The sequence below is a fragment of the Theobroma cacao genome, chromosome 4 (assembly GCF_000208745.1).
Source record: "Theobroma cacao cultivar B97-61/B2 chromosome 4, Criollo_cocoa_genome_V2, whole genome shotgun sequence".
In the NCBI taxonomy this organism is placed as follows: Eukaryota; Viridiplantae; Streptophyta; class Magnoliopsida; order Malvales; family Malvaceae; genus Theobroma; species Theobroma cacao.
The window spans coordinates 31201797-31226974 of NC_030853.1; the positions used below are offsets into that span (position 1 = coordinate 31201797).

At 39.2% G+C, this 25178-nt stretch overlaps 6 protein-coding genes across 6 annotated transcripts; 2 read left to right on the forward strand and 4 right to left on the reverse strand.

Annotated features, from left to right (window-relative positions):
- Positions 349–4309, reverse strand: LOC18603646 (protein high chlorophyll fluorescent 107). Its single transcript, XM_007035731.2, has 8 exons — positions 3675–4309; positions 3413–3556; positions 2464–2769; positions 2289–2348; positions 1885–2130; positions 1604–1714; positions 1304–1480; positions 349–1099 (listed from the first exon to the last, which is right to left on the reverse strand). Exons 1-8 carry the CDS (start codon positions 4200–4202, stop codon positions 707–709), a joined length of 1965 nt encoding a protein of 654 aa, XP_007035793.2. The 5' UTR covers positions 4203–4309; the 3' UTR covers positions 349–706.
- On the reverse strand, positions 5084–11252 carry LOC18603647 (FIP1[V]-like protein). The gene is made up of 9 exons (XM_007035732.2): positions 10736–11252; positions 10272–10489; positions 10005–10131; positions 9666–9734; positions 9441–9557; positions 9236–9337; positions 8943–9148; positions 6535–8473; positions 5084–5832 (listed from the first exon to the last, which is right to left on the reverse strand). Exons 1-9 carry the CDS (start codon positions 11150–11152, stop codon positions 5284–5286), a joined length of 3744 nt encoding a protein of 1247 aa, XP_007035794.2. The 5' UTR covers positions 11153–11252; the 3' UTR covers positions 5084–5283.
- LOC18603648 lies at positions 11859–12656 on the reverse strand. The gene is made up of 3 exons (XM_018119351.1): positions 12248–12656; positions 12079–12120; positions 11859–11996 (listed from the first exon to the last, which is right to left on the reverse strand). Exons 1-3 carry the CDS (start codon positions 12618–12620, stop codon positions 11902–11904), a joined length of 510 nt encoding a protein of 169 aa, XP_017974840.1. The 5' UTR covers positions 12621–12656; the 3' UTR covers positions 11859–11901.
- LOC18603650 (TPD1 protein homolog 1) lies at positions 15630–17041 on the forward strand. The gene is made up of 3 exons (XM_007035736.2): positions 15630–16093; positions 16210–16320; positions 16407–17041. Exons 1-3 carry the CDS (start codon positions 16018–16020, stop codon positions 16706–16708), a joined length of 489 nt encoding a protein of 162 aa, XP_007035798.2. The 5' UTR covers positions 15630–16017; the 3' UTR covers positions 16709–17041.
- Positions 17804–20698, reverse strand: LOC18603651 (receptor-like protein kinase ANXUR2). Its single transcript, XM_007035737.2, has one exon. It carries the CDS (start codon positions 20696–20698, stop codon positions 18131–18133), a length of 2568 nt encoding a protein of 855 aa, XP_007035799.2. The 3' UTR covers positions 17804–18130.
- Positions 21828–24807, forward strand: LOC18603652. The gene is made up of 13 exons (XM_018120230.1): positions 21828–22052; positions 22154–22299; positions 22392–22440; positions 22606–22752; positions 22843–22979; positions 23076–23145; positions 23310–23400; positions 23509–23578; positions 23683–23778; positions 23902–24001; positions 24070–24153; positions 24227–24291; positions 24387–24807. Exons 1-13 carry the CDS (start codon positions 22004–22006, stop codon positions 24534–24536), a joined length of 1254 nt encoding a protein of 417 aa, XP_017975719.1. The 5' UTR covers positions 21828–22003; the 3' UTR covers positions 24537–24807.

The following is a 25178-nucleotide window of genomic DNA, read 5'->3' on the forward strand; positions in this document are numbered from 1 at the left end:
ATAAGCCCATTTCGTTTTGATGTAAATAAAAGTAAGAACTTGACAATAATGTAAATATTTTTTTACCACCAATGATATTTGGAGCACTAATCCTTCTTTTTCCTTTAATCTTTTGCCTGCATCTTATTCCTTGGTTTTGGTTCTGTTGTGATCATTTAATGCGGGGATTCCTGCTACTTCCCTGTGTTTTGAAGCAATAAAATTTCAATATCCAAGAAAGGGAATCTTCAGGTTGAGAAGACATACTTCTTCAGGCTACACAGTCAGTTGCACAGCTTGAATGTAATTGCAGCATCCTTTTTTACATTGATGACATATAATTATAAATAGTGGTTGGCTCTGAGGACATTGAGCAAAATTTCACTTGATTGTATGTCAAGCTTTGAAGAGCAGAGCCTAAACTGAAAAAACATGGTAGGGTCATGAGCATAATGTACATCTCCTTTCTTGATGTTGAGAAATCATTAAATCGCTGCAGCCTAATTCAAAATATATACAGTATTGACATTTTTCAAGATGCGGTATGAGTCAATATTCTACAGTTCCTGTGTATTGGTTGAATTGTAACGACCAGTGAAGGAGAGACATACCATAAGCATTTCCTTTTTCCCGATTTTCGTACAGTTGTCTATGAATCATCTATTACTGTAGCTTAGATAACAATAAGTATTCTAGAATGCACCTGCAAAGATACCAACTGTAACTGTCATATGCTGGTTTGAGGCAAAGTCATGGTGGTTCTTTTCTGTGATCTCCACACTCTTCTTGGAGATTTGATTCTCTTAGGAGTAAAGCTTCCAGGATTTTCCATCAGAATGTCCAGTTTAGATGGGTCCAATAATAATTTATCTTCGATGAAAGCATCCAAATCTAATCCACTCTCATTTTCAATGTCAAAGCCATCATTTTGTCCAGAGGATGAGCTGACCAGTGGCTCTTGAGCACTAGTTTCATTAACTCCTGCATCTTTCAGAGGTTCCTGTGCCTTGTTGCTCGGATCTTGGTCCAAATTCAGGAGTCTCTTTATGCTGTCAAGGGCCGGATCAATGCAATCTAAAAATCCCATTACCCATGAAGCATCATCCACAACTTCAGTTCGCTGTTTCATGCAACCCAAAGAGAAAAGAAAAAAATCATTCAGAGGTTTCTCAACAGCATCATGATTCTGAGGAACTGGAACTTAAAAAAGGTATAGGAAAGATATAAGTTTTCCTAAATTTATTAGGCAGCAGGAAAATAGATGGTTTGTTTACAGAACAATAGAACATAGCTTAAGTGAGCATACTGTAATCCAATTACTGACCTGCTGGAAATAGAGGTTACGAATTTCTTCAGCACGCACAGAGTTTCCTTGGTCCTCCTCCAACGCTGCCCATGTCATCCATGTTACATAGCTCTGAGAATTTATATTGAGCGAGGATCTAAATAACCTTCGAGCTGCTGATAAGTTACCAGCTCTCTGTTCCAAAACACCCCAAGCCTACGACAAATGGCAACAAGCTAAATGTTTGCACTACGCTTGCTGAAGATTAATTACTAGGAGTTTAGGGCATTTAAACTTGATATCTGTATGCCTCATATGATGTGGATATTAAACTATTACCTGTAAACATCGAGCAGCACTTTCAGTTGTTGAGTCAATTGACAGCGCTCTTTGGTACAATTCCCTTGCTGTGGATATATTCCCTTCCTTCCATTCCATCCATCCCCATGCCTGACAAGTTCAAAGTATCAGACATGGAGATGATTCCCTCCAAGACTTAACAAGGTTTAAATCAAGTTTAAGAGTTATAAAATACATAATACTCTTTGTTATAATGGGCTACACACACACACACACACACACACAGAGGTACAAATCAAAGAGCTTAAAGAATTTCTTACAATCCAGACTGGTTGGTGCCTTGGGTCCAGCTCAGAGGCTCTCCTGAACAAAACTCGAGCTAGATTTGCTGTTGAGTGTTTATATTCCAACAAAGCAAGAGACTGAAGTAATACAGGATCTCTAGGATTGAGTGCATGGCCTATCTTTAAAAGTTTTCTTCCCTTGTCAATATTGCCGATATTAGCTTCAAAAACTCCCCAAACATGCCATGCAAACCTGTTCTTGGGGCTTGCCTGGACTGCTTTCTGCAGATTAAATACACATATTGCAGTGATGACGGTAAAATCACAAAATTAGGTCAGAGAGAGAGAGAGAGAGCATGACTTTGCTATTTGGCTTTCATTCTGAAAGCTATAACCAAATCCTATAATAATGAATAACCTTGTCAATTAGAAAGGGTTACCTCAAATAGTAGCCTAGCAGCACGATTATTCTCCTGTTGCACCTCCAACTGAGCCCATGCCTGTGTTTAATGAATTTGACACATGCAAGAAGAAAAACTTAATTAAAGCATACTTGCAACAAACAAAGTCAATTTCACTACATATAAGCCAAGGCATACAACACTAAAGACTTACCAGCCAACTGGCACAGCTTTTTGGGTTGCACTTGGTGGCCTGCCTGAACAAGTACCGAGCCTGCTCGTACCTACTTGCTCTAGCTTCCAGCAATGCAAGGGTTTGATAGATGTACTCATTTCCACTGCAGAATTTAAGACCTTTAGCAAGCAGATGCCTTGCCTTTTTGACATTCCCCTGTTTTAGCTCTAAAACTGCCCATCCATGCCAGGCAGCAATGTGTCTCTTGTCAGCAACCGTGGCTGCATCAAATAGTTCTCTAGCCCTTCTTATATTTCCCATCTTATTCTCCAACACAGCCCAGCACTGTTCCAAGAGTATAAAAATGTTGTCAATTATGTATAAGAGGAACAATATATAAATGAAACACAGTTCATTAAATTGATTCATGGATCTATGCCTAGTGACATATCCATGTTTAACCAATCTTTTTCTTTGAATGCTTGCAGCAGCATGGTAGGTCCATTACACTCTCCTTAAAACTAAAATCTGCAAAGATTTCCGTGAAAATTCTCATTGCTTACAAACAAGTGACCACCATAAAACATCTTCTCTGCTTCAGCACATAGAAGGCAAACCGGCCTGAGTACTTGCAAAACTTTGAGTCCTCATCCCCAAGTACTATCTTACAATTCTCAAGTGGATAAAACGGGGTATTTGCAAAACCAGGCGAATAATGATCACAGTAGCCATCCTAAGACAAAAGCTTTCATCTCAGAACCGGTATCATGAGCATGAACTTGAATTTGAAAACCACAAACATCATAAAGATTCCCGGTGAAATTAAAATCGGAGATTCCTTGAAATTTCCAGAAGTTGATTCCATTATTCCCCTATAATCGTAAGTAGTATTGATAAAACCAGGCAAGAAACAGATACGGTTACTCCATAAGCAAATAATAGCAAAGGAGCAATCACATTGGCAAACAAAAGGAAAAGAATGCAAAACCTGCCAAATGTAGGGATTTTCTCCTTGGGTAGCCTGGCAGCCTCTCTCATACACAGCTCTCGCTTCTGCCATTTTTGATTGCTTGCTCAATATCTTCCCTAATGTTACATATGATCTCCCATCTTCCGGCCAATAGTATATACACTAGAAACAAATTCAAAAACCTCATCATAAGGATCACCACACAATGTCACAATCCCCAACAAGCACCTTTAAGCACAAATGTAACACACGAAAAACACCAGAACCCAAGTAGCCTTACCTTCTCCAGTATCGTTTCAGCTTCTTCATAACGATACTTCCTCGCCAAGACCCTCGCTTTATACAAGGCCAAGTCCAAGTTCACAGTTAGCGGCTTTCCTAGAGAACCCCCAGACTCCACTCTTTCGGGCTCAAACATAGGCATCTTCTTGGCAAACTCCTCGAGACCAGCATCTATACGCGACGATTTCAATGCGTCATCATCACCTTCAGCTTCAACATCTTCACTCTCATCATCTTCCCTGGAAACATCCTTGACTGGCCTGCGAACGACCAGGACCTTCTTGAACGTGTCCTGCTCGGCTTCCACAGAGCCTTCCTGGTCTGCTTCTTTATTAAGGACTGTAGAAGAGGAGTAGATCTTGGAAGAGCATGGAGGGATCAGAGAGAGGAGGGAAGGAGTGGGAAGTCGAGTTTTGAAGGGATGTACTGTTTTGAAGGTGAACTTGTTGGGGTTCTGGGAGGGTGAAAAGAGAGTAAAGTTGGGTTTTGGTGAGGAAGACGAAGGGGAAGAAGAGAAGAGTCGCATTGTTACGTTTCGGTTCTACTCCCCTTGCTTTTTTAACGGATAAAACTGTCTGATTTTCATGGAGGGGAACGTTAGGCGGGCACTGGAGAAGGTAGAGAACAGGTTTTTAATCACCAATATGCCCTTCTGCTTGATGATTTTCAACCTATTATAACCCGACATTTTAACCTGTGTTAAAGGTTAATATGGTCAATTCGTGCTAGACTAAGGCATTTCGGAGGGGGAGGGTATATACGTAATTGGGCATTTCAGACACGACTGGTCTGAGACAGGCCACGTTTGCTAGCTCCTTTTAAGAGGCTCAGGTTGAGATTTCACATGGCACGTGGAGGCATTTCATTGGTGATGTAATCTGAATATCATCAACAGGAAATATATAGTCCTATTTGTAGTTCTACAATCGTCAATCATCAGATCAGGGTGATGATTCCCCTGTTCTTTCCTGCTTCATAATCATAAAATGACATCTCAAGAATAATCCCAACAATTTCAATGGACAAGCTTCCTGTCTTCTCCGTTTAATTCTTTGATGGCAGGGAGAAATTCCCATCTCACAAGAACATCATAACAGACAAGGTCATCAGCAAAATCCTGCTCAGAAATTACAGAACAGAAGCTTCTCCAAACAACAATGCTCAGAGAAGTAACAAGAACCAAATCTAGTTAAAAACAGATGGAACAATTACTCAGACAAGTAGTTCAGTAAAGATGTTGCTACTGCACCAGTTTAGCAGGTTTTAACATTTGAAATAGCTGATATTTGTGGATATTAATTCACCAAAGCTTTTACAATGAAGGAAAATGTCAAAGATGAGCAATGAATCAGGTTAAGCTCATGATTCATGAGCATCAAAAATCATTTACAGTTGGAAAGACAAAACTGGAACAACTACAGAACTTTGAAATTTTGCCAGGGTTATTTTTGCAGTCAACATTATTGTATATGGAAGAAACTCAATGATTAGCAAAGGAGAAAATTAAAATCCTCCTTTGACCTGAAATCAGCATGTCATTCCGAAGAAAACCTGAGAAAACCATATCTTATTTCAAATAAGATGATATGGAGTAAATTATGCAAAAGCTAACTTACACCCCACCGCCTCTTTCGAGCAGGCCTTTGGTGCTTAATTTCATTAGTGTCAACTACCAAGTCAACTTGAGGCTCAGAAGTCTTGTCTGGCTCCATTTTTATTGTGATGGGATCCTTAAACCGTTCCCTTCGTTTCTCCATCTTTGCTAGTGTCTCCACTATCCGTTTGTTGTCATATTCACCCACAGCTCTATTTCCGTCAGAACTGTCAACATGCAATGTTCTCATCTTGACCTTGCTCCTTTGCACCATAGTCTCAGAAACATTTTCCTTTTCCAGGTTAATACTTTGTTCTTCACATATAATCTGACCCTCCTCAATATCCAGATCTTGATTACACTCTGCAACTGAAAACTTATCAAGCTGTTTCTCAATAGTTCTGCTACCATCCGTATTTGAGATGTCTGTCTTAACTCTGTTGCCTCCACAAGAGTCATTAACATCCCTTAAAGATTTCTGCTCCATAGGAAATTCCAAGCCAATCTTTTCAAGCCTTCCATTGCATATTAAGCTTCCACCATCCAAGTGCCTTACAGAAGACTGCAGAATGTATTATCATATGGAAATGTCACAGATTATAATTTTCCATGCTCTAGATAATTGATCAAATATATATATATATTAAAACAAGGGAAGGGAAGAAGTATCAGATGAAATGATGAATGCGGATGCTTATACACTGTCCTCAAGAACAAAATTCAGGAAAAGATCAATATCAACCATGATACTGCCTATGAATGTAAGAATGCAAGTAGTGCAGTGAATCATGAAGGCAGAAATGCAAATCATGCAGTTGATACTAAAATAACAAGAACTGTCAAAAATAATTGTTTGCTAATAGTGACAAATCATTTTAATTGCTAGTGTCACCAATATCCAAAAAATTAAAACTCTTAAACTGACACAATCAAATTACTTTGTCCATCAAAGACCAGAAAACCTGTAACTCTGTCCAGAGAAATTGAAGTGTACAAATTTTGAAAGTACAAGCATAACCATCCCATGAACACATGGAAAAGGAAATTATTCTAACTTAAATCAATTGACCTGTATTCCAGCACTCCAACTATATGAAGGGCATAAAAAGATACGGAATTATAGATAAGATAAAAGAAAAAAAAAGAAACATGCAATAAGTAAGCATTAGAAAAAGAAAGAAGACTTGGTCAACACAAATAGAACACTCATATATACAAGTACAATTATACAAGGCCTTTTTGACCTCAGTTTCCCCAACTTTACCTTTCCTTCCCCAACAATCAAGTCAACTGAGTCCCTGTCCTTCAGGACCTTCTGCTTTTGCCTAATAATAGAATTTCTTTCATGACAGTTGGCATTACTTCCTTCAGTTATCATTTCATATCCGTGATGCTCCAACATCAAATCATTAATGAGCATCTCATCACGGAGGGATCCATGCCTAGCATGAATTAAGTCATGCTTAGAAGTTTTTTGACAGGAAAAAGACACCCATTGGGCTAACAATCTATCATTTCCAAGTAGTTTATCCTTCGTCCAGTGTACTACTCTACCTCGCTGACTATGGCCCCTTCTCCACGACTGAACTTGATTCCCATTTGGCAAGATACCATCTTCATTGTCATCGACATAATCATAACAACCACATCGACCATTGTCTCCATCTTCCTCATGACATACTATTCTCTGATGTCTATGGTATCTTTTAATAAACTTGGAGTCAAATGCCTCATTTCTTGATAATAAAGTGTTACGCCACCTTCTTCCATTAGGTACGGAAGGTTCTCTGTCAGTCTCCAAGGCTAGAGATCTACAATACGTGTGTCTCAGATACTCTTCACTTTCCATCGGCCACGGTCTATCCAAAGGGAAATAGGCAGGATCAACATATCTACCTTTTCTGCCAGAAACTTTGAATTCTCTCCTAATTGGTGGTAGCCATCTCTCATATGGTTCAACCATATCCCTTTCACAACGAGTGAATGGAATGGATCTACCATACGTTTCTTTTAACCGTTCATTTTCATGCTTATAATCTAATGGACAATCATCATGATCAGTTTTCTTCCGAAGCTGGAGTCCATCATATCCCCTTCTCCATTGAATATCTCTTTCTTTTGAAGCAGAGGAATACCTTGAGACTAACCTCCCAGATTCCCTGCAAGTGTGAGGAAACAAACCCTGTTGAGCAGGAAGTCTTTGTCCATGATGCCAAAACCCATCCATGTCATCTTCTTTATCTATGCCAGCTCTTCTTCCATGATAAAACTCCTTTTTCCATTCTCTTCCAGCAAACTGATCCGAATCTTCTTTTAAGCTTAGAGGACCTTTTGTGCGGACAGCCTGAAGATGGCTGTCAGCAAACCTTTTATGGCCATTAACACAAGGTCCTTTCTCCATGTAGCATGAGGAACCTTCTCTGTCATGATAACCAAGATCTTGCAGTCTTTCTTTCTGTCTGCTACAATCAGATGAGTAATCTTTATCACAGAGTTTCAGTGCATTTGATGAAGGGGAAGCTTTATAGCAGTTTTCAGGATATATCTTCTGATCAGTAATACCGTGAGGTCTACCACGGTGATGCTTCCTTTCTTCCTCAATGGGATTTTTACATCTTTGATATCTTTTCCTATCACACTCTGCATCTGGTATTGGAGAAATGTCATCATCACTTTCATGCAAGATCCTCTGTTTCACAAGAGGTCGGTGTCTCCAGCTCTCATGCTTTTGCTTGTCTCTGAGTGGACTTGAATGTATTGAATAACTTTCTCCATCATCTGATTTTGTTTTGCTGCCACCAATTCTGGAACTTTTATGATAAGATGCAACTGACTTCTGCAATTCAGAGCCATAATCTAGTGATTGCCTTCTTAATGGACTTGGACCGTCAATGGAAACAGCATGAACGCTATCTTTGGATCTTTCTTCAGAATTGCTTTCAGAAAAGGAAAGTGTAGGGCTAAAATGACTCCGATCGTCAAGTGATTGTTCTGGTTCAATCATGCAAGGATCTGACTGGTAAGTATTTCTGCAAGCCACTTCATTTTCCTTATATGTTGTTTCCATTGATTCAGCAATTCCTTCTGATATGCAAACATCCATATTTGGATGACAACGCCCATTCATATCAGAGAGCTTGTCATTTCTGTGATTATTAGTCTCCAGTGAAGTTTGATTAGATGCAGTTGTTGGCTGCAAAGACCTAATCACATTAAAACAAGAAATTTTATTTTGTCAGTGGTTTATGGGAAAAAAATAAGCTTATTCTAATATAATTATTAAACTAACCTGGCATGACTATGCAGCCTATGTATTATAAAAGCTGATAAATACAGATGAAGCCAACAATAAACCTTTTATGCAAGCATTAAATTAATAACAGTATCTCCATTTTATTTATCTACAGAAGTGTTTATGGAATCCTTCAATTTCTTTTTTTTTTTTGGGGGGGGTGGGGTTTGTGGGGCAGAGAATTCTTTAATTCTAATGCTTCAAATCAGATCAATCTAACAGTACACCCATTGTTAGAAACCAGAAGCTCCAACAAGGGACATGCATGGCAAATCAACCATGTACAGAGCTCAACAGAGGGATCTATTAAGCTTTAAATATCTAACTAATGACATTAATAATGTGGAAAACCATGTTTCAAGAACACAATTGATTCAGACCTCAAAGGACAAGACAGGGACGCATTTCTGACCCTTGCACAATGCTCTCCAGACAGGTCATCACCGCCAGCACTAACAGAAAAGCAAACATCTCTGTCATCCTTCACATCCAACTTCCCAGATTCTGACACTTCACACTTTCTACCATGACCTAGTTCCTCCCTTGCAGACTCAGAGGAATCCACAGTGAAATCCTGCACAGTTATCTGGCCCCAACCCATGGAATTAGAAATGATACAAAGGTATACAATATGTAAGAATTATGTATGTAAAGACTACAGTTAACAGCAAACCTGTATAATAACATCAGAATCCTGAAAACGTGGACGCCTTAGATCCATGGATGGTTGGCGTTCATTGATGCTGTCTTCGACCTGAATTGCTCTTCCTTTTGGCTGAAATAATAAGCCACTACATAATTAAACTGAGCAATATGCTTGTCAACACTGATGGAAATAGAGAATACAGATCATATCAGATACTGAAGGTTTAACATACCAATTCCAAGGGCATCTCTCCTCTATCAGCACATTTAAATGATGGTTCAACTTTAGATACATCCTCAGTCATAGCTTCTTGAGTTGCTGTCTCAAGCCCAGCCTCAGCTTCATAAGCCTATTGCCATACAAGAAAAAAAGTTGAAAATCTCAGACAACTGAGATAGTTTTACAATTCATTATCTAAAAAAATCAAGCATCTACCATCAAGATTAAAATAACCAACCTGATCAAGTTTTGAAGAAAAATAAACAGGAATCCTAGCCTGCCTGGACGACCGGTGCCGAAATTTCTCCTGTAATGCATCTCAGTAAAAGGTTCATGGTAAGCAGGTGATCTCTAAAAAAAAAAAAAAAACCTGCTGCTGGGAATTGTAAAGAAAAAAACCAGCAAGATGGCTACAAGCTACAACCTCCAGCTAAATAGCTGTAGCATCAGTGGTATATAGTAGTAACAACCATATGCATATGCCAGAAGACCAAAGCGAGGTATTCTGGAGTGCAACTGGAAATTCATCATAAGGTGAAATAAAATAGGGCAACTACCACAACAGTAATCAACTTACCAGGGAGTTACAGTATCGTTTCCAACTGTCCTCATTGAAACCAAAATTGAAGAAATCTGTTATATCTATGCCGGGATGCCTCCAAGGTTTCTCCTCAAATGCATCAATTTTCATATCCAATATTGTCCTGAATGAAATTAAACCCTAAGGAATAGTCTAAAGGATACTTTTAATAGGAAGAAACAGGGTTATCTTGCATGCAATAACAGAGTGAATAATTCACCAGTAGGTTCAACATAATCAAAGATTACAGTAGCATCTACTAACCTATACCATGGAAGAGAAAAACCATATCCAAATTGATGTGGTAATGAATTCGTGGTAGCATGTCTGTTAGCAACCTGAACCAAGCTTCCACCCTTTTTCTGGCTGTAAACATCATCTTCCCGATCACCTCTTGCCGACGTAGAAGAGAATGGTGAAACACCAGTACATCCAGTAACTCTCACATTACTTGAAAATGGTAATCCATGAGGTCTCACATACTACAAAATAACAATTTAAAACAAAAATCAACACAAATCATGAAAAATAATAATAAAAAAATACACTACTTTGCTACAATTAAGGATCAAAACTCAAAGATTATAAATATTTATACTTCTTTGTTAAGAAAGAACTCATTTTCTCCATCTAAAAGCTAAAATACTACTAGTAACATGTACATACAACGGAAACAAATATAAAAAAAACTGCTACTTTAAGTACAATTATTAGCAAAAAGACACTACCTTGAAGAGCGAAAACTGCGTTTTAGCTCCAGTCCCTCTTTCTACACCATTTCCACTACAATTCAGCTCCGACCCATCACCAACCGGTTCCACCCGCCTTGAAATCTTATCCGACCCAGTTCCCTCCACACCAAAACCGCTATCTTCATCCTCCTCATAGCCACCACCGTGACTCCTCGCACCGGTAACCGGAAACTTCTCGCAGTCATCATCGTTCAACAAAATGTTCAAATCGTCCTCGCTGTCACTATCTTCCATAACTGAACCGGGGTCGAATTTCTCATCCCCGTCAGTGCTTTCGGCGCCATTGCTACGGCCATTGTCTTCTGGTTCAATGAACAATGCGTCGATCGCTGAGCTAGCTTGGATTTCAACGTCGGCGTATAAGTCACCAAAATCATCATCCATCGAATCCATTTTTTGGGTGCAAAAACTAGTTTAACGTTACAGTCATAGATTAGAGATACTTCGATTACGTTATACTCAAAAATGGGATTAAACGAAATGTCAAAGGAACAAAAAGAAATGCAAGTAAACATACGAAGCTGAAAAACCCTGTATCAGAATCTAAAACCCTGCAGAAGCCATTACCAGAATTGGACAGGCTATTGAATTTGGGCCTTGGGGGCAAGGGGAGCTACTGTTGTTTTGGGCCTCTTTGAACCCATGGTCATCGTGAAGCCCATGATGATTGTAGGCCAATTTATAAACCTATGTTGATTACTGGCACATTCATGACCTCAATCTGGGCTCACTGTAGCCCACTTGAACTGCGTTGGTTTAGGCTTTCCTTTTTCGTTCTCCTCTTCGACTCAGTGGTTTTCAGGGTACCTCCTTGAAAGGTAAGATTAAGAAAATTCTTTAACGGGACGTTTGGTATCTGGAACATTGATAATCTTTTGGGAATTTACTTAGTGAAAATATGTTAATTATGTTTGGTGTGATACATTTCTAATAATGTGATCTTATCACGAGGATGTAATTCTCATTAAATTGGAAAGAAGATAATTTAAAAGGGTTCAATAATTGAATTACTTGAACAACCATACAGCATGATTTAACTATAGGAAGGTTATTGGCCAATTTTGAGATAAATGTACTTAAAAAGCAATAGAAGCTGCAATTTTTTTTGAACAAAAGACTTTAATTTGTCACTGACTGATATTCTATTGAGAAACTGGTTTGCATAAATCAACACTCTTCTTCTGGATGAGATAGAACACTGTTGCTGCCATAATCAAACTGCCGAAAAGCAGTGCACCTGTCGAAGGGTATCAAAACCAGTAACCTCGTTTAGCTATTGGAGTCATTGAGTTGCAGCATTTGTAATGAGAAAGGCTCACCTATGGCTGTGTGATTTGGTCCGAACTTGATTAAATCTTTACCTGTGATCAATTCTCACCATTGTTACACGACAAGGAAAAGAAGAAGATGATCAATTTTTGTACTAATGGATGATTTGTCGACTATGATCTTATTTTGGCAAACAAAGGGGAACGAACAGCAACTTACCATTGTCATGGTTGTTAATTGAATGCTTTCCATCATGGCAATGGCAGAAGAAATTCTTGTGCAGGTCATTGCTGCTGATCATGTATCCGCACAAGCCTCCAGTAGCTTCACATGATCGACAAGCAACATCCGGCTGCTGCCATGTTAACTCGAATCCTTGTTGCAAAGCTCCTGCAAAACCATCGCTTAAAGCTCCATGGACTGCCTTCTCAATCATCGGGACACTCACTGTTGATTCGCAATAGTTGTTCCAATCGAACTCTGGGATTGCTTCCTCGATGAACACGTACGATTTCTTGGCATTGTATTGCAGGCAAGATATGGAAGGAAGTGATGGAGGAAACAGCGTACAGTTGTAAAAGAAACGTAGCATCTTAGTGTGTAAAACACTATATAGTTAAAAAAGGAAAATGCTGGCAACGCAAAATCCTGATGTAAACCAGGACATGTTACAACATCTTGAGATAACAAGAGAGTTCTTGGAGGGATTTATCGATCTAATATGATAGATTTTGTCTGAAAGATGGAGCACTGGATTTTGGCCATGGCATGAAACGTTGAAGCCTGGATAACCGCAATGCTCCAACAGCTGGTTTGATGCCAAAACGGATAGCTAATGGTGAAGCCATTGCCACAGTTGAAAGAAGGGCATAAGGTATTGGATGTTTGCAAAGAATTGGCATTGATAATTGTATTAAGAAGGTTAATCAAGCAAAGAGAGACGAGGAGGCTGCTGCCTAGAGAGGCCATGAAGAATTAATTAGCAAGAAAATGAGCATCTGCTATACAGATGGAAATTAATGGCAAGTGAGCTGGGAGGTCCATTTCACATTGTAGGTTCCTATAGTATTATATCTTGTTTTCGGCATAAGTTGTTGAAGTATGAAGATGGTCCAAAATGGAAGTCAGCGAAGTAAGTAGGGAGATGCAAGGAAGAATCAAAGTGTTGGAATAAATTTAAGATGATAAGTTCTGTACTTCAATTTAAAACTTTCATCCCTTCTTTAATTAATCCCTTTGCTTATCAGTTACCAGCAATCAATGAAGTTCTACACATTTCCTTGCTAGTTTTTCGTTCCCTTGGCATCTCTCCTAGCAGGAAGCAACAGAGCTCTCCACTCTATATTTTGCAGTATGCGCATTGATTAAATATCTTGATTTTATATGATTTAATATTATTTCTTTATTCTTAGGTCCTAAACAAGTATGTGACAATTTTTTCATACGTTTTTGACTAATTAAAAAAATTCCAAATAGTTCTAGTAGGAACTAGTTGGAAGGAAAATGACCGTACGACTAGTCCAGTTTTTGTCGGCTCTTTGCGAGGCCAAAATCCACAAACCAAGGACACGGACCAGTTGCAGTAAGCCGCCGCCGAGCCCGAACTGCTACCTCTCTTCTACAATTTCAGTTAAACAGCAAGAGAAACGCCTTTTGGAACAAAACAACCTTGAGTTGTTCCATCGACTTGACCTGTCCGAACCTTGCCTCCCCCATCGTTGAATTTTCTCTTAATCGACCATGAATTTTCAAGAAAAGCCCAGACAAGTTAAAGATGCTGAGATTTCGAGCGAGCGCTAATAGTTAAGTAAATGGAAACATTGTTGTCATGTCAACTGCGGTGGTCGGTGTTTTCGTACCATGAAAGCAGGGGCGCAGGCTTGAGCTTGATGCATGGTAAAGACACCTGCATTTGCATGCGCGTGGAAACTGGATACTAGTCTTCACTTGCAGCACGTGACATGGCATGCCATGGTGGTCCAAAAGGAGAGACATGGTTCTTCTCCACAGTTGCTGGACGATCAACGATGAAGGTTAGTTAACAGAAAACTTCAACAAGATGAATCACAGTGTTGTCTCTGGTTGCCCATTTTGTGTTTGGTAAAAGAAGTAAAATTACGTTACATCATTGCCCAATTTTTTTGTATTTGATGGGAGAATCTATGAAGTAGCATAGAGTATAGGGCGGCTTAGGTTCTCAGGATATAGACAGAATGCATGTTATTTTAGCCTGATCTGACTTAAAAGCTCAAGCAAATGCACGTGACCTTGATAACTAGCAAACCACCAATGCAGAAACCAGACACAGTTCTCTCTGTTAGTGGTATTCAGTCAATGATCTATCCTTACAAGCTTTTACTTTAGGATTGAAATGTGAACTGGGGAGCAATCAACCATGACTTTTAAGTATCTGCAGAACTTAAACCCCCCTCACATGGCTCCATAACCAGCTGTAGAAAAGGAAAAAAAAAGAGAGTAATCTCTCTCCATTTCTCTTCGAATCCTAGGCTGACTAGGTGTTGTTTCCATTTCAAGACAAAAGTAGAATCCAAACAGAATGTGAACCTTACCTTTTGGTAAAGGTCTGAGAGTCTGCTGAAATGTTGCATTTGAGAGAAATCTCAGAGTAGAGACAGCATGTTATCTATTTCTGATTCTAAATATAGGAAAAACGCGTCCTGTCTTTTGCTGCAATTAATTGACACCTTAATGGCAATTAATACAATTTTTTTACTCTGATATGATATGACCAAAATGTTTCTTCACACCATATGATCTGGCCTTCTCAATATTAATTAACACTCGTCAGGGTCCACTGTGATATTAGCCTCGAAGAACACACATCTGTAGCACTCAAACTTTGAAGAAAACCAGAATAAAAGTATGTGAGAGGACGAAGAGTGTACATGTAAGTTTGGGTTGTTGTCAAAAACGTAACATTTCTGTACATATAGTTGATTATAGATGCGCAGATGCACGTGCAAATGGTGTAGATAAGAAGTTTACTTGATGTGTTCATGATGAATAATTCATTCCTTATGATGGGTTTGTTTTTTATTTAAAAAATAAATAGTTCTGTGATATTGGTAGAAGTCGTGGTATAGGCTTCCATAAAAATGGAAAAGTTTTCAATGTTTTGATGGGATGGGATAGGACATAGGAAGCTAGCTATTCCTTCAAGTTTCTCTTTTAGTTAAGCAGGTTCTCCAAGCCATAAGGCTACTGCCAATTCCTCCCTGCAACTTTCTTTAAGAGATCAGGAGTCAGGACTTGAGTTTTTGTCTTTAGTAAAGATGCTGCTTCTTCCCATGCCTGCAACAATTAGAGAAAGGAATAGAGTAAAAGGTAGAAACTAGAAACAGCATGAGAGAGAGAGAGAGAGGGGGGGGGTTGAAATTATAGAAAGAATCAACACAAATTGGCACTTGCAAAGGAGTAATAGAAACAGTAAATTAGCTTTTTGACCAACCAATGGTTTTCACTGCCATGGATAGATCAACAGGAAGGAACAATACTACCATGGGATATGATGTTTACATGTCAGCTAACCTATACCATGTCCCATATTTAAACATCGTATTTTTGATAGAGTAGTGATCAACTCACTCCTCACCCTTCCCTTCTTGTTTCTCGCTCTTTCAACCATCATAAAATTTAACAAGAGAAGTTTATCTTAATCTATGTGATGTTTTGTGCAATGCTAATGGGAAATCACCTTTGCTATTGTTTATAATCTATTAAAGGGCTGTTAGAAAGAAAGTGGAGGGTGTCCTTTCCTTGATATAATGACCGTACTTCACTTGTTAAGAACCCATATAACACCAGTCAAGTAGCTAGGCGTCACCCCTCATTTCCCCAATCCGACCTTATAAAACTTCACAATCTCTCTTCTCTCTCACGATTGTAGAGCACTTGACTAAAAGGCATAGTAGCAGACAAGCTGCTGAACTGTTTCATTTCATCTTAGTTTTCATCTCACAAGAAACATCATGAGCTCTAGTCATTTGTGGATTTTTCAGCTGGTGATGCTCCTAATTCTATTCTGTGATCTTGAAATGCATGCAGGTACTGTTATTTTTTGTCTTGAAATCCACTATTAAGTCTTTGAATCTTCTCTTTTAGCATTGAACTTTGTTATTTTGTTGTCAAAATCTTGGAGTTCTTATTACCATTTTTGGCAGAATCGTCCAAGAAATTTCTGAATTCAACTTGTGGTGATAACTGCCAGTTAACAAGAGTTGACACGAGACCACAGCAGGCATTTTCAAGTCAAAGAAAGCTTTTGGTGCGAGGTAAACATTCTTTTGCTCGATCTCATGCTCCTGTGCTTTAATTTGTACCTTCAGTGTTAAGTTAAACATCCATATATTTTCAACAGGTAGTTGCACTGACAGAGATATAAGCATCTCGCAAAGTAAGGATTCCACATCTGGGATCCCACAATACATAGTGCAGATTGTCAACACCTGTGTTTCTGGTTGTGCTCCCTCAGACATCCATCTCCACTGCGGTTGGTTTGCCTCTGCAAGAATAGTAATCCCGAGAACTTTCAAGAGGGTCTCTTATGATGATTGCTTGGTGAATGGAGGAAAACCTTTGAAGACCAACCAAGGCATCAGATTCACTTACTCCAACTCCTTCATGTACCCTCTTTCACTAAAGTCTGCTAAGTTCTGCTGAGCTCTACCGGTGAAGAAATTCTGTACAAAAGAGGTAATGTAGTAGGATTGTAGGTAATATCGCCATGACTGAGATATCCAAACCAGACCAGAAGCCATACCCAATCAAAAGCACAAAATCCAGGCGGCTAAGAAGAAGAAAAAGCATGCATGGGTCTCATCTTTCCTACGGCCTAGTATGTAGCTCATCGAACATATGGATTCCCTCTTGGGACTTGCTACTCACTTTTGACTTTTGTAGCTATGGTTAACGTAGCGAGTCATGTAATTTTGTCATCCCCAAAAGGCTAAAGAATTTCATTGTTCTGGAATTAAAATACTTTTCGTGTCAAAAGCTACTGTTTCTCTAGTTGCATGGAGTAAGGCAGTGTCTGGAACTCAGTACTTTCTGTTGCAGAGCGTATAGTCTCATTCCAGTCTCTCTTTTTTCTTCTTTTCCTCCAAAATTAGGAAAGGGAGTTGCGGTTTCATTTTTGCCCTTTTTGTATCTAGACCAGAGCTGACGTTGTCGGGTCTCCTTTCGAAGGTTGATGGTAACTATTCAGAGAGTGCTAGCAGAGGCTTGGTTTGAGAAAAAGAAAAATGACAAAAAGTTTCAACTGTGGAAAAGAAGAAAAAGCTCTGAGATGGCATTTTCACTCCCTCCTTGTGGCTCAAAAATACCCAGGAGACTTCCACAGCTACAATTTCTATTCTCGAGCAGTAAGCCTTGTCACCTTTGTAAACATGTTTCCATTCATATTATAGTTGACTATGGAGAAACTAGTTAGGAGTGACCCTCTTTTTCCTGCTGCTTTGAATGTAATTCAATAAGCCCTGGATGATCCATTGATGGATTGCAATTCCAATCGGGTTTACATGAGATTAAAACACCCTGTTTAACGTGCTCGGCGTGACACAGCAAGCCGGTTGAAATATTAGTCCAATATCATCGAGAAGTAATCTGTTTAGGCACGTAAAATTGGAAGTTCTTTGTTATGGATGTTCATCACACTCATTGATCAGTTTCCATCTCGTTCCTGGCAGCTCCAGGAATGAATCAATCATGCAATTGACATCATAAACCCCAAAAAAGTTACAATCGTGGTTAGAACTCTTTACATTGTTTAATGAATATTTCATGTCTAAAGATGAAAGTATAGTTTAAAATTTCTGTTTTAGGGTAGTGAAACATCAGAAGACATCAGATTCATAATCAGGAACGTTGAGCGGAAGACAGCTAGGATTGAACAAAAAAGAATCCGGTGTAGTTCTTCTACCCTTCAATGTACATATGAAAGAGAACATGTTGTCTAAGGGGAAAAGTTCAATATCTGAATCTGAGAGCCCGATGAAGTTAGATCAATGAACTTTATCATAGAAGAAACCTGACAAAATTTTGGGGGTTCAAATAACCAATCTACAGCTCCAGGGGAACATAGAATTATCTTGCTTCGGGATTCACCAACTCTGAGAAAACAGCATTTTGGTTTAGGTCATCAACTTCCTCGTTTGCTATCTCCTCCTCAATGCCAAGCAGTGCTGTATGTGTAGCATAAGCGTCATTGGCCTTGTTTTCTGCCACCACCACCCGGCCAGGATTTTCCTCCAATTGGAGGGAGAATTCAAGATTCCACAGCACATCACCCATTGAAGGCCGATCAATCCCATGATCGGATAGACATTTCTCAGCTGTCTCCGCGAATTTCTTAAGGCATTCAGGATTGATCTTTCCTTTAAGATGTGGATCAATAATTTCATGGAGAGTACCCTTCCTTTGGCAGTGTAGAGCCCAATCAGCCAGACTAACTTGTTCCTTAGGCAAGTTCGCATTCAAAGCCGGCCTTGCGCCCAACACTTCAAAAAGGACTACCCCAAAGGAGTAAACATCAGATTTTTCAGTCAATTGTTGCCTGCGGAAGTATTCGGGGTCCAAGTAGCCAAAACTACCTTTCACCATTGTACTGACATGACCTTCATTAAGATTAGGACCTGTTTTCGACAGTCCGAAATCTGAAACTTTTGCCACCCAATTCTCATCCAATAAAATGTTTGTAGTTTTAACATCTCTGTGAATGATTGTGTACCTGGCGCCAGTGTGAAGATAGTGAAGTCCCCTTGCAGCTCCAATGCATATTTCCAATCTTTGCTTCCATGACAAGGGAGGTTTATTGCTTTTATACAGGTGCTCCCTCAAAGTCCCATTAGCCATGTAATCATATACCAGAATCATCTCTCCATCTTCTTCACAAAACCCTATCAATGAGACTAAATGTCGGTGTCTCAGCTTTGAGAGCATCTCGATTTCAGTCTGAAATTCATGAACTCCTTGTTCTGAAGAAGGGTTTGATCTTTTTATAGCAACTTCTGTTCCTCCATCTATGGTGCCCTTATAAACCTTGCCAAAACCTCCAACACCAATAACCTTTGATTCATTGAAGTTCTTGGTGCCATGTTTAATCTCCCATAAGGAGAAATGCCTGCAGAGTCCGGCTGCAAGACTTGAAAGATGGCTACTTGCATTGCTTTTCCCAGATATTGTTGATTTGCTTGTTGTGTTGGAATGGCTATAAAGCGGCAACCAATTGCCACTTTTAGCGTGAATACCACCAACATTGTTCTTCTTTGTGTGGACAAAAATAACTATAGCAACAGCTAAAGCACAGCCAGCAAGCCCTCCTGCAACCCCACCAACCAAAGAGCCAAACTTAGACCCTGATGAAGAGAATGTTTTCTCTGCTGCTTCTGCCTCAACAAGCATTTCTGATGGAACAGGATTCGGGCCAGCCAAATTTGCATTTGTGTCATTAACTTTGAAAACCTCCAATCCATTAAGAATTGCATCATAGTATTCAGGCTTCATGGATACAGTAGGATGCAATGCGACCCATATCTCATCATCTCCGGTTTGATCGGTAACATAGGCTGCATAATCCTTATAAACTGGTATTCCTCGAGATCCTGCCCAGCCGATAACATCAGCCCCACTCTGTGCTGTTTGGTTGTTAACAAAAATATCAAACACTCTTTGGTTAATTTTGGTAAGCTGATACTCACAAAAATGTAACCTAACAATATATGTAAAATTTGCATCAATCTGAAAAACCCAAGTGAGATTATAATTTTGATTAACTTTCGGATCCGGGCCCATTGTTCTTGCAGTACTGTACACATTCAATGGTGCAATATCTTCTGTTACATCTTTAGAATATTGAATTCTAACATTTTTACCCGCCTTGGAGGAGACACCAATTGCAGCACCAAACAGATATGGTGAATCATCGTACCATATTCGTGCAAGACCGGAGTCATTGTTTGGAGCAATGGACTGTCCACCTACATTTAACCTATACATTGTTTGCAAAGAGGAGCTTTGAACATCAACAGATTGATCGCTGTATCCGACCAAAGCTGCAGGCTGTTGGAATATATCAGGCATTGGAATCACCTCAATGCCATTGATAAAAGCGTACGATCCACTTTGTTCTGTAGAGGGGGTAATAGTGACATTGAGATCACCAGATTCGACAGGCGTTAGAGAGAATTCTCTAGCAATATAGGCCTGCGTAAGAGCTTTTGCTGTGATGGAGGCACTGAAGTTTTTAAGAAGCGTGAAGCCATTCGCGACGACAGAAAAACACCCTTTGGATGGATCAAGATTATTATAAGTAGAGGGATAAAAATAGAGCCTGAGCCAAAGGCGGGTCTTTTGTGAAACAGAGAACTTGTACGATGTTGTTGACGTGAAAATCCTTGCATTCATGTATGGGACTGTTGATGGCAGGGAAGGGTCTTGGTACAGAGCCGTAACTGTTTCCGAATTATCAGAAGAGGCAAGAAACTTTGTGTCAGGACTCCATTTTCGTCCATCTGCATCGGTTTCATCACCTGATGCACCACAAGAAAGGATATAGGGGAAGTTTGATTCAGAGCTTCCGCTAAGAACAAGAATCGAGTTCATAGTAAAAGGAAAGAACAGAACAAAAACTATGATTTGGCATGCGGATTTCATCTCTCGAAAGAAAAATCCTTTCGTAATATTTGAGAGAAAAAGCAAGAAATGAGAAGACACAGGCAAAGGAATATACAAGAGAAAAAAGAACATAAACAGAGTACAGGAAAACAGGGGAGCAAAGAAAATGAGATGAGGTTTCCTGTACAATTATCAAAAAATGATCGTAGAAGATTCAGTAAACGGAATGCAGTGACATTAAAAATCCTTTTGTTTCACCAAATCTATAGATTTACAGATTTAGATGGAATTTTTCAGGTAGGAAATCAAGAGAAAGAGAAGAGATGAAGGAGCAGCAATTTCTTACTATTTTTTTCTCGGTGTTATTTTTGTGTGTTATTTGCTTTCCGGGGACGTTAGGATTAGGAGTGGCGATTTTAGAGTATCTCATAAATAGAGAAACGGCAAATTCACACTTGCTGCGTTGACTACCTTTTTATAGATGGGCGCTTGGCGTTTCTTGAGCTTTGGGCTTTGAAATTTCCAAATCTCAGCATGTCTAAATCTGCCTAGCTTTTCCATGAAATCTTCCATTTTGGTTTTTGCCATATTGCTCTCCCAGACAGGAACATATCAAACAGGTCTAATACCCTTTCGTGCAGGAAAGTTAGTAATATAAACAATTCATGTTTACGATGAGGAAAAGATGTATTCTTGTTGTATAAGATAAAACATCTGTCAGGTGATACATGGAACAGTGCATAAAACATCTGTCAGGTGATACATGGAAGAGTGCTGAAAGCTCACATGTACTCTGCACATTCAGAGTGGATGTTCTTTTCCTTCTTCATATAGGAATAGGACCTACTTCAGAGTTACAACTGTAATCGTAAATGTGCAAAATGAATGTATATACAATTATATACAGTTTTAAGTATTTGGGTATTTTTTTTTGTTTGCGTTATTTTGCATTCATTGACTTCTAAGTCTCTGTCCTCTTGCCATGTTTGCAGCTGGAAATGATATTTGTGAGGTGAAAAAGGACCTTAATATGTACGTGTGAGTTTTGGGTTGGTCTTGGGCCAACCTTTGCTTCCCAGTACGAAAAGACTGAGCTAAGGATTAGGCCTAATTCACCCAAATGCTAGAAAAATATCATACAGCCTTACCGCTAGATTCTGTTAAAAGAGTCATCCATTCAACCGTTGCTCAACCTTTGCTTCCCTGTACGAAAAGACTGAGATAAGGATTAGGCCTAATTGACCCAAATACTAGAAAAATATCATACAGCCTCACCGCTAGATTCTGTTAAAAGAGTCATCCATTCAACCGTTGCTCTGTTTTGTCTTTGCCCGCTCCGCTGCCATGGCTTTGAGCTTCTTCTGCAGTTCCGCAATTTGCCCTCAACATCAGGGTCTTCTCTTCTTTTCTCCCTTTGTCTTTATAGTTTGAAGAGAAACTCCTTTGTTCTTTTTCTTCCGTTCCTCACCTCCCTAGTCTGTTCTCTTACTGCAGTGAATGTGACATTTGGGTGCAAAAACTCTCTTCAGAACGTGAAAAACCTCATCAAATCAATTGGGGTTCCTTCAAAATCGTGCTCCCCGCATGAATCTCTCCGAAAGGGAAACTGGGTCAAGCTCATATGTGGTGCTAGCTTTGAGGTTTCTAAGATTCTAAACCTTCCTTAACAGCCCCCCTTCCCGGACCATTTCACTTCTTGTTAAACTTACATTCACTCTCTTTCTTTTTCTAGGATGTAGTCGATATCAGGAATCTCTCCCTTGTTTACACTCTAGCGGGAGGTAAGAAACTGTAGAGGCGAAGTTAATTATATGTTTCCAGAACTTAGTAGGCAACTACTTTTAACTTGTGTAAATGTGTGAGTTTGTTATGAATACTCTAACTTAAGATTTATAGGGAAAAAAAACAAATCTTGAATAGTTCAATTTTGAAGCATGATCTTTCAGTTGATTGCATTGATTGTGCTGCGGATCCATCCGTAGTCAATGCTGTAAATGAAGGCATTGAAACAGCCAGGGAGATTGTACCTATTAGAAGGCCTTGGGTGATGATAAGTGTTAACGATGATGAAGATCTTCATTTCCGTAAAGCCGGTAGATCTCCATTCATTTCCCTGAATGTTTGTTATAGTTTTGTAGTAGTGGGCTGCCCCCTTTGAGCTAACCTTGGTACTTTCTTGTTAGAATTTGATCCAAAGAATTGTCCATCCGACTGCTCAAGGCCTTGTGAGATTGTTTGTCCTGCTAATGCTATATTCTTTGAGAGAGAAACAGCAACAGTGGAAGTTCCCTTTGGTGCAAATCGAACCGGTGAATCAAAGGTTTTTTCTTTTTTAAACGTAATTCATTTTGTGGTTTCTACAAATAAGCCATCAGAAATGCAAATTTATGCCTTTGTTAATCATTTTGAGATGCAGGGCGGAGTCATGACAGAACGCTGCTATGGTTGTGGTCGTTGTTTTCCAGTTTGCCCGTATGATAAAATAAGTGAGCATGCTTCTTTCTCCCTAGCATTATCTACCTCATTTTCCTTTATTTTCTGCTACTGATAGCCTTTATCCTTTATCAAATTCGTAAATTCTTAGTTAATCCTGTCATGTGTTTTAGTCAGATTTCTATTACCTAAGCTTTACTTCTTCAAACTGATTCAGGAGAGGTTACATATGTAAGAGATGCTATGGCTACAGCTGAACTCCTTAAAATGAAAGATGTTGATGCCGTAGAGATACATACAAGTGGAAGGTACAAATTTCATGGAAAACAAGCACAGTTTATATTTGGTTTATTGAATTTGATTCAAGTGCGAGCAATTGCAGGTTGTGTGAGCAAAAACACACTGATGTTTTGCAGGCAGACACATCTCTTCGGAGAACTTTGGGATGAATTGGTGGATTCAATCAGATATCTGAGATTAGTAGCAGTAAGTGGAGAACCATTTGCTACTGTGACTGAATATGTCTTTTCAATGAAATCATTGGGATGATAATCGAGCTGTCAGATTGTTGGTTTCATTACTGCCTCCAGGTCAGCTTACCTGATAATGGGGATGCAACTATTTCGTCAATGAATGAAATGCATGCTATCATGGAACCGCATCTATCTTGCTTCAACCTATGGCAGGTATGGCCTATTTCTTAAAACCTGATAGAATTTCTTTTGCCAGATTTGGGTGATAATTACCACCATATCAGGTAGCTTCTTAGTGTTATTATCCATTTGATCTAACATGTATGAACTTCACAGTTGGATGGCCGTCCAATGAGTGGAGATATCGGACGAGGTGCCACGAGAGAATCAATCGCTTTCGCTGTTCGTTTGGCTGCTTCAAGAGAAAGACCTCCTGGTAAGTATGAACAGTTAAGGTTCAACTTGCCCACTAGGTGCACTGCTAACTCTCCCTCATTTAAATAGGTTTTCTGCAGTTAGCAGGTGGAACTAATGCTCATACAGTTGACGGTCTGAAGAAAAGGGGACTTTTTCAAACACACATTACTTGTAATTCATCCCTATTTTTCTTCTTTTTCAACACACATTCTTCCAGGGAACTGATAGGGATTAAATTATACAGCTGGTGCACCTAAACAACTGCATTCTTTGATTGGAGGAATAGCATATGGTGGTTATGCTCGGAAGGTAGGCCTTATTTTTCATCTCAAGTCATTCGTTTTCCTCTTCTTTTTTTCAGTTTACTTGTTGAAATTCTTGACACTTTTCTCCCATACGACCAGATTGTTGGAAGAGTCTTGAGTTCCATGCATTCCCAGCACGGTCTTACTAGCATCGAGCATCACCCTGAGCATCTGCTGGAGGCACTTAAAGAAGCCCTTCACTTGGTTGGAACTGTCAAGTCCTATAAGCACTTTGCCACGCAACCGTAGGCCGGCCTGTTTCTAACATTCAGGTACCGCTCTTTCCAAAGGCGATCCATAATGCTTGATGCCCAATTATTTCAACTCTGTTAGGAAAATCATCTGTCTCCCTTCAAAGGCAAAGCATTGATCCTGAAAGATAGATTAAGCCGAAACCTTATGAACATTACCACATGAAATTTTGTCCAATTTTTTAACGTTAAATTTTAGGGCAGTTTACTTTCTTAGCTACGTTCATTGTTGCTCAAAGAAATGAATAGCGTATCCGTGTTCACTATGATGAATCAAGGACCCCCAAGTAGCAAGCTACTAACATGTATACTTCCCATAAAATACAATTTACGACCTCGTCTGGTCAGAGGGAATGGTTATTCTCGAAAACTATCAAGTAACTATAATCGATTCTCATAAGAATAACTATTCTAAACAAGAAAAAATAGTTCAATAAGTGATTTTATTAAAACACATAAATTTGTATAATAAATTAAATTGATATAACAAATCTATACTTGATCTTAACTAAATCAAGAACCTCTGAAAGACTGCTCATAGGTCCATCCTTGTTTCATATATATATATATATCTAAAAGAAACCAACACACTGTTTCATTTATTGTTTATATAAAGACAAGAAAAGTGATGTTGCTACTA

Bases quoted from the DNA above. Each gene is read 5' to 3' on its own strand.
- LOC18603647 (XM_007035732.2), bottom strand. From the start codon at position 11,152: ATGGATTCGATGGATGATGATTTTGGTGACTTATACGCCGACGTTGAA. The intron at 9,558-9,665 runs GTTGGTTATTTT...GTATGGCAATAG, and splicing joins TTTCTTCAAAACTTGATCAG to GCTTATGAAGCTGAGGCTGG. The intron at 5,833-6,534 runs GTAAAGTTGGGG...TACATTCTGCAG, and splicing joins TGATTGTTGGGGAAGGAAAG to TCTTCTGTAAGGCACTTGGA.
- LOC18603651 (XM_007035737.2), bottom strand. From the start codon at position 20,698: ATGAAATCCGCATGCCAAATCATAGTTTTTGTTCTGTTCTTTCCTTTT.
- LOC18603648 (XM_018119351.1), bottom strand. From the start codon at position 12,620: ATGCTACGTTTCTTTTACAACTGTACGCTGTTTCCTCCATCACTTCCT. The intron at 12,121-12,247 runs GTAAGTTGCTGT...AATTGATCACAG, and splicing joins AATTAACAACCATGACAATG to GTAAAGATTTAATCAAGTTC. The intron at 11,997-12,078 runs GTGAGCCTTTCT...ACCCTTCGACAG, and splicing joins ACCAAATCACACAGCCATAG to GTGCACTGCTTTTCGGCAGT.
- LOC18603646 (XM_007035731.2), bottom strand. From the start codon at position 4,202: ATGCGACTCTTCTCTTCTTCCCCTTCGTCTTCCTCACCAAAACCCAAC. The intron at 3,557-3,674 runs GTAAGGCTACTT...ATTTGTTTCTAG, and splicing joins CTGAAACGATACTGGAGAAG to TGTATATACTATTGGCCGGA. The intron at 2,131-2,288 runs GTAACCCTTTCT...TTTAATCTGCAG, and splicing joins CTGCTAGGCTACTATTTGAG to AAAGCAGTCCAGGCAAGCCC.
- LOC18603652 (XM_018120230.1), top strand. From the start codon at position 22,004: ATGGCTTTGAGCTTCTTCTGCAGTTCCGCAATTTGCCCTCAACATCAG. The intron at 23,146-23,309 runs GTGAGCATGCTT...AAACTGATTCAG, and splicing joins TTGCCCGTATGATAAAATAA to GAGAGGTTACATATGTAAGA. The intron at 23,579-23,682 runs GTAAGTGGAGAA...TACTGCCTCCAG, and splicing joins GATATCTGAGATTAGTAGCA to GTCAGCTTACCTGATAATGG.
- LOC18603650 (XM_007035736.2), top strand. From the start codon at position 16,018: ATGAGCTCTAGTCATTTGTGGATTTTTCAGCTGGTGATGCTCCTAATT. The intron at 16,094-16,209 runs GTACTGTTATTT...CATTTTTGGCAG, and splicing joins TGATCTTGAAATGCATGCAG to AATCGTCCAAGAAATTTCTG. The intron at 16,321-16,406 runs GTAAACATTCTT...TATTTTCAACAG, and splicing joins AAGAAAGCTTTTGGTGCGAG to GTAGTTGCACTGACAGAGAT.